At 31.1% G+C, this 11,101-nt stretch overlaps 1 protein-coding gene across 1 annotated transcript in view; it reads left to right on the top strand.

Moving 5' to 3' along the window:
* RAB31 (RAB31, member RAS oncogene family) overlaps window positions 1–10,495 on the top strand; it is a 25,966-nt gene extending 15,471 nt beyond the window's left edge. The window contains exons 5-7 of the mRNA XM_015814275.2: window positions 2,317–2,423; window positions 6,264–6,373; window positions 9,883–10,495. Coding sequence (XP_015669761.2) covers window positions 2,317–2,423; window positions 6,264–6,373; window positions 9,883–9,980 — 315 coding nt within the window. The 3' untranslated portion in view covers window positions 9,981–10,495. The remainder of the gene's footprint in view (window positions 1–2,316; window positions 2,424–6,263; window positions 6,374–9,882) is intronic.
* Window positions 10,496–11,101: the final 606 nt, after the last annotated feature.

Below are 11,101 nucleotides of genomic sequence, written 5' to 3'. Positions count from 1 at the left end.
AAATTCATTTCAGGCAGGTTTAGAGTCCTGCTTCTCAATTTGGAATTTCACTTTGCAAAATTTGATCTTTGTGAGTTCTTCTATCACTGAAAATCAACAAATGCCCATAACTACAAAACAAAATATTGTTTGGCGGACTTGTATGAAATGTACAACATAGTTCCTTCTTTGTTTCTCATGGATTGAATAGAAAACAGTAAGGTTTTCTGTCTAACTTTCAAATTTGCCCAAGATGTCAATATGTAGTTGATTATTTTGTTGTTGTTGAGCTTCATGCTTCTTACATGTTCCCATTGTTATTCTGTCTATGCACCTTTGGCTTTCCTTTTTCTGCATTGAAACATCAACAATTTGATGTCTGGAAGGCTTTAATCTGTGTCATACACATACTCTGAAAAATCCTCAAGTTTTCTTCAGTAGCATGTTGAGTGCCATCTAACCTGAGGGGCCTATTATCCAGCACAACATTGACAATCTTTTCATTTTTGTGACTTTCTTAGTAAAGTATGAGTGGTTGTCTTCTCTCAGTATGAAATTATGCCTTTGCCATTGTCATTGAAGTGATCATAGCCTGCATCACCTTCCTATATTAATGCTGCCCAATATGGGTACCTGCTTACCTTAGCAGAACAACTTGGGTGATCTTTGTGCTTTGGATGCCCCTGATAGAAGTTCCCTTTGGGTATATACTTCTGGCCTGCTTCATTCAATGTCCAAAGAACACATATCAAACACACAACCTGGCCACGTTGAGGTACCATAGCATAGTTGCAGTACACACATTTTGCACTGGGTGGATGTAGAAATAAGAAAATAATTCCAAGAATTAATTTTCTTTAAAAAATTCTGGGTCTCCCTCAAGGTACTTTTGCTACTGATTTAAGAATAGACAAAGAGAAGGATTTAACTAGAATAAATTAACAAAATCTTATTCATATTACTGGAAAAGAAACAAATTCAAAAATATACTGAGGCATACATTTCTTCTCTTGCTAGGCACAGGAAAAAACCTCTATGCCTTCCTTGAGCGGTATGATAACTGACATAGCTAGTTTGGTACAATATATGAAATGTTTAAATGTTGTTATCATTTTAGAAAAAGCAGATTAATTTTACAGTACTTATTCACTCCTCTGTGCTCTATTAAAGCATGACATTTATTAACATATTTAACTTTATTGTGGTCATTAACCAGTGCAGTAATTTAACTGTACAAGCCATGCTTTTTGCATATTTCAAAGGTAAGCTTCATAGAAGAGTTGCTTTCAGCCTGCAGTTAAAGATAGTAAATATTACAAACCACATTATGAGATTTATGACACAATAAATGCTGGGCTTGGATATTGATACATTTGCAGGTTCTGAAACTGAATGCATTAAAAGATTTGCTAATGGGTGTGATTTGTTATATTGGTTATCATGGCCATTTTTGCTTTATTGTATTGTAAATTTAGAGGATCAGACAAACCACGTTTTTGAATATATACTGTTAGACTAAGTCTTACTGTAGTTATAAAGTTTAATGGCACAATGTTTATTATAAATACTAAACTATATTTGTAATCATAAATTTGCATTTTTCTGTTATTCATTCTGTACTGTATTTTAAACTTCATTATTATTCTTTGATAAAGTGTGTTATAATCTGATACTGCAACTAAAAATCAGTTTTGATTTTGATAGACAGCATTACAAATTAGATTGCCTACTTTAAAATATAAGTTAGCCTTATTGTATTACAAGTCTCTCTTTCTCAATCTGCTGAGTAAGCTAAGAATGTGTGTCTGTGTATGTACCATGTGTATGTGTGTATGTATATGTATATGTATGTGTGTATACACACACACACACTTATCACTAGCATTTTTATTTATATCCCATACTTTGCTACCTTTTGCAAAATACTGAAAAATTGAATATGTATTTTTGATTCCCAGAACATTTTTGTGTAAGTTTTGTCTAATTAAAAACTGGATTATATAGCTACAGTATATTGCCCCAGATGTTCCTTTTGAAGATGTTAATTATTACTTATTATGAACAAGCCTTTCATTAATAAGCATGTTCCAAAAACATGAGTGCTTTCTTTATTTCTCGCATACTTATATATATATTCTGAATATATAGAGGGAGGAAGCATGTGATGCATATATTTTACTATGAACAAATACTATACAACATTTGTTGGCTGGCTGTGCATGATACAAACATATATCTCATTTTGCTTGGTATTCTAGATTGTTTGTACTATTATAGGTTTTATACATTGTTTTCAAATATTTCAAAAGTTCCTTTTGACTTATGTATTTAATTTAGGATTCATTTCATACACTGAAGAAATGGGTAAAAGAATTAAAAGAACATGGTCCTGAAAACATTGTAATGGCTATTGCTGGAAACAAGTGTGACCTTTCGGATATTAGGTATATATTCTGATATATTTACTTTTTGCAGTTTTCCATTGCTTTTTCTACAGTATGACAAATACAGAAATACCGTTTTTATAATATTTTTAAAATTAAAAACTAAACCAATGCAAATAATAACAAATGTTATTTATTGAAATGTATTTAATCTAAGAAATAAACATCTACAGTTTCAAAATAATAGTAGTAGTATACTACTGAAATTTAAACATTTTTTTTTACTGTTCTGGCCTTGTCTACTTTTTTGTCCAAATTGTTTTATTTATTCACAACTCAATTCTCAAAACTGGGATGCCTTTAAAAAAATATTTGGGCATGATCTCACTGTGGTGCCCTGCCTTCCTTTATACCAATGTTTTTCAAACTTGATATCTTTAAGATGTGTGGAGTTTAAACTGCTAGAATTCCCCAACTAGCATGCTGGCTTGAAAATATTGAGAGCTGAAGTCCATGCACCTTAAAGTTGCCAAATTTGAAAAACATAGCTCTATACTATTAGAATTCTGTTGTTGGATATTTTCATTTAATCCTATAACAATGCCTTTATGTTGCCCATGTACCGCATCCTTACCTACCATCCCTTTCACACTGTTAGGAAGGGTAACAATTCATTTTCTGTTATTTGTCTCCAAACCTTGTTCACGGCCTTCATAGTTTTCCTCAGCATTGCGTAGAAACAAACTTGAGCTTTTCCTCAAGTTCTTTTAACTACTCCAGTAAAAACTCAGATCTGCACCTCCACTACGTGTAACTTGAATTATCTCCTGGGAGGGGAACCAACATTTCACATATCTTCTGTATCACTACAGACTGTCAGTTCTGTCCATGGTCCTTGGAGGCTCCTTGCATATTCCCTCTGTCGGGCTCCCATGCAAAATTCCCTTGTTTATCTCCCTGTTTGTTTGCTTTGGTCACAATACACAGAAACTCTAGCCTGGATGTGGTCCCTATTTGTGATTATATAGATGACTACAATTTTTTTTTTATATTTGTTAACTTTCTTCTGGGGGAACCACTTCTCTAATCACTGAGACAGATTTGTTATTGTATATAAACTTTATATTGGAACAAACTTCTAGTTTGTTTTTAATAACATATCTCTTTTATTGGAACATTTTAAATCTATTGCTAATGATAGATTATACAAAAATCCAGTGAACTCAACTTCTTTTAAATGAATTATTTTCTGCATAAGACAAAGTTTTAGTAGTTGATTAACATATATACTGTAGAACAACTAGTCCTGTTACTTATTAATTAATTATCTAATTCCTTAACATATGGGACTCTGGGTAGTCACAACAATTAAAAAACATGTATGTACTGTATATATAAAATAATCATGTGCTTGTACTAAAACCACTATTAAAAATTCAAATGCAAAACACAGTAAGAAGGTATATATAATCAATAATCCAATTCATTATAACCACTGGAAAGGGTTTCCCACTTTTCAATCAGTTACATATAGCTTTCCACACATTTTGAAAAGCAAGAGTAAATTTTAGGATAATTGGTGGACAATCCCTTAAATAAACCCAACTAAAAATTAAAGCAGAAAATATTTTGTGTTAAAACATAAATTATATTATCAGAATTTATTGTGTGGATCCAGGCTTCAGGAATACACATTTCCATATTTGTAATACATTTTATTTCATTTATAAATTATTGGTCAAAATGACAATATAAATTTCCTCTAATTTTATACTCACACCAACAAACCTCTGTTGGAATAAGAGCAAGGGGCTAGCCCAGCGTTCCTAGCTGAGCTGTGTAGTAGAATGAGGGCTAAACATTGGTTTCTCTGCTTCTAGTCCCACACCTTAACCACAACAACTGTATGAAGTCCTTTACTTCATAGTTGATTAGGATTTGACTTATATCTTATCTTAGTCAATATATTTAGAGGAACATTTAGAAATAATAATGAAAAGGAATAAAAAGTCTTATAGCATATTCTCAGGCATTTGCTTTATCAAATTAAGAGTGGCAGGCCATGATATTTGGTTACAAACTGTAATCAAATGGTAGGAACAAAACCATATAGTTACAATTCCGTGTTGTTGTTTTTTATGGAACCACATGATTTCCTGGCATTTGATGTTCAGGCACAGTGAAACCCTTTGTGTATTCATAAGTCATTAACATTTTTATTGCTTTTAAGTTCTTCAAAATTATGTCTATTAATCTAAGCCTAAAACAATAATATTAAATTCTAAGGCTTTAAATAATCTTATTTTTGATGTTTGGGCAAAAGATCCTTTTTTCATGTTTTGATTAGCTTGACTATATTTAGACTTGTTGTAAAAAGAAGAGGAAGAGTAGGAAAGACTTCTAACCAAACTTGAAAATGCAAAACCAGAAGCAGTAACTTTTATGAAACTACATACTATAAGCTACAAAATACTTCAGTGTTAACTTAACTTAATATAAACATTAATCTAGATCAATTTCAATTTAGTGTTAGCTCCATGTAGGGTAGATGGTTTCTTTCATTATCCTGGTTCTCATAATACTGGAAGAGGTTAAAGCATTTGAGAGATAAAAGTTCAGAAAATATTTTTAGTGGGAGAGTATAAAAGGGAAAGATTATTGTAGTTTATTTTGATGGTGGAGATGTTTAAAGTAGTATCAAAATGAGGAGTATACAAAGCTAAAACTTTTTTTAAAAACTATGTAATTATGTATCTATATAATATAGATGGAATGTTATTAGAGTTGAGACATCAGTAGTATGGCAAATAATGTTTTGCTCCAGATTCAGATAAATCAAGGTAAGTTATTATTTTTATCAAGATTATTAATTTTAAATTTATAAAAAACAAAAAACATTTTTTTTTAAAAAAAAATAAGGCTTGTTGAATTGTACACACTTTTTCACTAGTTTGTTTACTGAACCAAGTACCAGTTGCATTCTTGTAGAAAATACAAAGGAAATTGAAAAAATGTGATCTATAGAATATCAGTGTGGTAGGTTCGACTTAAAAGAACTCAATAAAAAAGAAAAAGGAAAGTGTGAAACATAATCAAATATTAAACTTCCAATAGTTTATGATTTATATGAAACATGGGAAATTCTTAATCTCTCAAAATAAAATATTAAATTTTATTTAAATGAATATCAAGATGGATTTTATACATGGGTCATTCTAGAACAGCATTTGCTGGCTTTGAAAGGTTTCTGTAAGGAATATTTTTACATATTCCTGTTTACAAAAATGCATTAGCATACAACACATAAATTATCTGATTTCTTTAACACAGAGATCTATAAAACACTGCATATGGAAAATATTTGTAAAAAATTTAAACCTGAATTGAGTTATTTCAAAACTGAGCAAAGAAAAATAATTGAAAATAAAAGACCTTTTATTCAGTGATCAATTAATTATGTATAAGTAGGTTTCAATTTTCCTTTAAAATGTTCATTAATTTATTAACTGAACTCTTACTGAGTTTTTTAATACATCTTAAAGAATGTATTGTTATTCTGATATAAGCCACTTATGGAACAAATGTGTAATAAATAGGCCCAACGCCTGGGACGTCTGGAAGTTACAGTCATAATTTCTTTAGAAAGAAAGGTACACAAATCCTAATGCTGTCGGAAAACACTCATGGATTTTGTGCTATATGGCACTGTACAACAAAAGAATTTTGTTTATACAGCCTCTTTCCATTTTCTGCAGATTTCAGGAGAACAAGAATTAATTATGTTTCTCATATGAGAAACATGAAATGAGAATCTACTGTGCTCAAATTATAAAGAATAATATAGTTGAATCAAACATTCTGTTGCACAACTTAATTTGAATTTCTAAAACTTCATTTTAGGGAGGTACCTATGAAAGATGCCAAAGAATATGCAGAATCTATAGGTGCAATTGTTGTTGAGACTAGTGCCAAAAATGCAATTAACATTGAAGAACTCTTTCAAGCAATCAGTAAGTAAACTTAAAACTTATTTTTGCATATTTAAGCTTGTACAACTTAAAGTTTTGTCATTTAGGTCACTGTTTTGCTGAAGCCCTAGTTTATTTCTCATGAAAGGACAACAATGAAAGAGATAATTGTTTCACAGAGAATCATATAGTTATACTTCTAGATAGGTATTATTCAAACTAATTCACATCATACTAATTCAGAATGAAGTATTTTTCTTATGTTATAAATTCAGGAGTTAATATTTTAAAGATTTATAACATAAGAAAAATAATTTATATGATAAAAAGTACATAGGATAAACCAGTCTTTGCTTGGTGTTGTACAACTGAAGGTCTGGAGAAAGATCTAAGGAATATCTAATCCTACTTCATTGTTTAGGCAAGATTCATTGAGTCATAAATGACATACTTTGATTTCCTCTTAAGTCTTCATAAAGGATTTTTCAAAATCCTGTTCTATTATGCCAGTTAGTCTTCCAGATAAGAAAAACTGTTGCTGTTTTATATAGTGCAAATGCTTGACTAAATAAAAATATCAATATTACATTTTTACTCTTCTGCTGAGATGAGATAATTCAATATGTATGATCAGCTTTATAGCAGTAATAATTAATGACATTGACATTGTGTGTCTGTCTACATTTTTTAAGTTGAAATATGTGGTCATATTTTACTATGCTAAATCATTTTCTATCTTTCATTTCCTTACAGGCTAGACTACATTTTGCAGAGACAAATTTGGCACAATAGGCTTTGATAGAGTGTTCCTCAATATTCAATTAAAATTGTTTCCCAAGCAGTAGTAATATAAAGATACAATAATTTAATTATCCGGGAATAATTTTTTTCCCAATCTTTGATAGGTAGGATACAAGGTTAAAAGGACACTCTTACTTATTGTTCCAATATTCTGAAGGAAGTTTTATGAAAATTTAAGGTAAAAGTTCCATTAATTGGACAGATCCAAGCAGTGGCATGACTGAGACATTAGGTCCCAGACAGGCAATGGAATCAATGATCAGAGACCCCTCTAGATTTTTACACTATTATATGGTACACATGATAATTTAATAATAAGCAAAAATGTAGTACATTTCCTAGGAACTAGGAGCAATGAAATCTATAAGGCATCTGAATTAGGTACATCTACCAAGAAAGTCCATCAAAAGTGCTACAATAGTTTAAAACAATAATGCTGCAAAATCAAAGGAAGAAACATAATTCAGAACACACATGATTATGTGGATTGCCTGTCAAAAACACCTTAAAACAATTGTTACTTTTCCCAGGCTTTGCAAGCCATTGTACCATTCTGTGTTTGCTTTAGGATGTTTTTGACCGGTCCTATAAATCACATTCCAAATTACATTTTTGTCTTTGAGTCCTAGTGCTCTATCACCATATAGCAGTGGATGAAAGTCATTATGAATCTCTGATGAAGTCATTTTTTCTACTCTAGGGAACTGGAAGTTACTTGAATAATAGAATATAATTACACCTGTTTATTAACAACAGTGATTCATGAAAATTGACCTTCTATAGGAAATGCAGTCTGAGAAAAGAGTGCACTCTTGCTGAATTCCCACAATTTAAACATGGTGTCCTTGGCTAAACACTGGAAAAGTACACTTTTCCTCCGTTTCTTGTTTCCATGTATTTCAGAAAAGATTTTAGACAACATTTAAAAAAAAATCCTTAGAAAACCTTAGATTTCTTAGAAATCCTTAGATTTTGTGTGAATTTTTATCTTAAAATAATTCAGTCACAATAGCTAACTTGCATTTATATAATCAGATGGCCATCATTAAATTGTGTTATTTTAGAATAAATGTTCTCATTAGTTTAAAATATTCTGTATCTTTATTCTTTTGCGCAAGGGACAGCCCATGTGAAATATTTCACGTGCAGTAATTTTACAAAGTTATATGTTTTCTAATTTTGTGAAGCCTTATATTGCTTTCAGGACTCAACTTCAGTTTTCTAGGTATATGTTATGTCATTTATAACAACGTCAGAGTTTCCACCCATCCAGTCTGATCCAACAGACTGGGTATGCTGCAAATCCTGTCAGCCAGAGTATTGATTGGTGGAAACAATGAGACGGACTTTTTCTGCTTTAGCCCCTGCCTTATGGAATATTCTCCCCTCAGAGACTAGACTGGCCCCAAACTTGTTGGCTTTTCACAAAGCTTAAAAAACCTGGCTGTGTACCTTGGCCTGGGGCTCGGAATGTGTTAAGGGCTGTGTTACTTGGCTTTACTATTAGTTCATTAATCATCATGGTTGTTGTTTATACTTACTTATTTTGTGGATGTTTTTATTCTATTTTTTTTAAATTATTTAAATTGTTTTATAATTTTAAAATTGTAAGCTCCCCAGAGCCATTTTATTGAGTTGGGAAGCTATAGAAATTGAATGAATGAATGAATGAATGAATGAATAAAATAATTTGAGAAGAAAGAAACTCTCAAAAGCTAAGTATAAAGTAAATAAAGGAGTAAAAAACCAGGAAAAATGTAGGCAAGAGTATCATTTAAATGAACACATGTGAAATTCTACAAAATTCCAAGTCTTTAAAATGGTAGAGATTTTCATTCTTTTAGTTTGTGAATGTACAATTTCCTTGGTCTTTTCTGCAGTAACCATTGTTTTGTTGATTATTATCTTTCCTTGTAAAAATATTTTAAAGACTATTAGTAAAGACTATATAAAATTTATATTTTTATGAAGTACTGTAGATCCTATAAAAATCTTGAAGTTCTATATTTACTTGCAATACCTGTGGTGTGAAATTTATCAGAATTCTCAATCTGGATTTTTTTTTTTTTCATGTGAATGTTAATCACTGAAAAGTTCTGTTTTACTTCGTATGCTACAGGTTTTTTTTTCTGAATTCAGACTTTCTAAAAGACTGTAAATCATGACAAAGAACTTTTGAAGAAATAAGTAACTTCATATACCTCTCCTGCCTATTACCTTCTTTGCTAAGTTACTGGGGGAGGGGGGGTAAAATAAAATGAGCTTTTAACAGTTGTTGAAATACTTCCAATTAAACTTTGGAGATTGAGTGGGTATCCTACCTATCTCTATTTAAGTTTGGACCTATTTACCACCACAGATTAATAATTAAAACAATGAAGCTGGATTTAAAAATAAGAAAGACAAAAGAAAATTTATGTTGACCAGTTAAGCAGTAAAACAAGCAATAGAATAATCAAAAGATGAGGGAATAGGTCCCCAAACAAGCAAAGCACCTGAGCTTAACTTCAATCCATTTCCATTACCAACTGGAAGTTAATTTTTTAGTATAAAGATTTAAAAAGCAAAATAAAGTCTCTGAAAGTATCCTGCAATTGATTAGGGTCATAATAAAGAATATAGGATTCACCTTCCATATCATATAGGAAATCTGATATTGTAGCTAAAAAACCCTATTTTCAAGCATTGAGAGAAGCCATAAGGTTTTAACCATTGTATATGTTTTTTGTTTTGCTTTTAAACATTTCTAGGCCGGCAGATTCCACCTTTAGAAACTCATGAAAATGGCAACAGTGGAACAATCAAACTCAGGAAGCAGACTGCTCAGACAACACGAAGATGCTGTTAAACAACCAGAACTGGTTTGATGCACTTGAAAATAAAACAAGATCATTTATTTATTGAACCACAGACTTCAGAAAGCCAACGACATGGTACACTCTCTAAAAACAGTAGTATCACTATTCTTTGTTGAGGGGATTAGTGAGAGAAAAATGTCCTTCCACTGAATTCTGCAGAATTATGTAAACCATTTAAGCAGTAAACTGGTTGAAACAGTGACTCAGATTATTTGGAATAATCTGTTTAAACTGTTGACTATTTTAAAGAAGCAATACCTATGTTTTTTACAAATCTTTTTTGTATTTTGAGTATGTTTCTCATGTATATTTTTACAGAATTATAATGCATAGTACTTTAATCAAATGAAGGAAGAACATTTTATTTTACTGGGTTTGGCTTCTATGACCTTTTAGAATTATTTTTAAAGGTATAAATGAGGTACTTCTGCATCCAATACAGATAAAATTAGTGACAATAACAATTCTAGTAAATGTTAAACTGTTGCTTCTGCATTTGAAAAGCAAAATCATTGAAATGCAAATACTTTAAGTTAGCAGAGGCTTTGGATATACTAAATACTGCAAAAGTTAAATGCTAGCAGACATTTCACCAAAAGCCAAAAAAGACCAGGATACACTTTCTATTGAATTCATTTAAATTTGAAATAATTTCATACCAGCCTGACAGTCTGAATACATCAGTTCTATAGTATTTTTTCTTGTTCTTTAGTTTAATATAATGACCTTTAGTGCAGTTATCTGCATCTATATCTTTGATCTGTCTATTTCTTACTTAGTAACAATACAGATGCAAGGTGGAGTTCAAGGAAGTTGAGAACAATACAGACAAGATTTTTTTTAATCTGAGTCCTTTTTGTGATAAATTGAATATTACGCTGATACCATATCAAGCTAATTAAAAAAACAACTACCCATTGAAAGATCTCAATACTGTCAGCCCTCCCAGATAAACCAGACAGGAAACACGACAAGATGCCATGATTCAATTTCCAGACTGAGAAACTGCATCAATATATCGCTAAGCAATTTGGGGAGGAAACCTGAGGTTGGTGCAGGAAGAGTCAGTACATTTGAAACAACTTGTTCAGACTGAGGAAGCTTGTTTGGA

The sequence above is a fragment of the Protobothrops mucrosquamatus genome, unplaced genomic scaffold (assembly GCF_001527695.2).
Source record: "Protobothrops mucrosquamatus isolate PMUCROS unplaced genomic scaffold, P.Mucros_1.0 scaffold233, whole genome shotgun sequence".
Lineage (NCBI taxonomy): Eukaryota > Metazoa > Chordata > Lepidosauria > Squamata > Viperidae > Protobothrops > Protobothrops mucrosquamatus.
The sequence above is the reverse complement of the archived record's forward strand: the minus strand, read 5'-3'. Positions and strand labels throughout refer to the sequence as shown.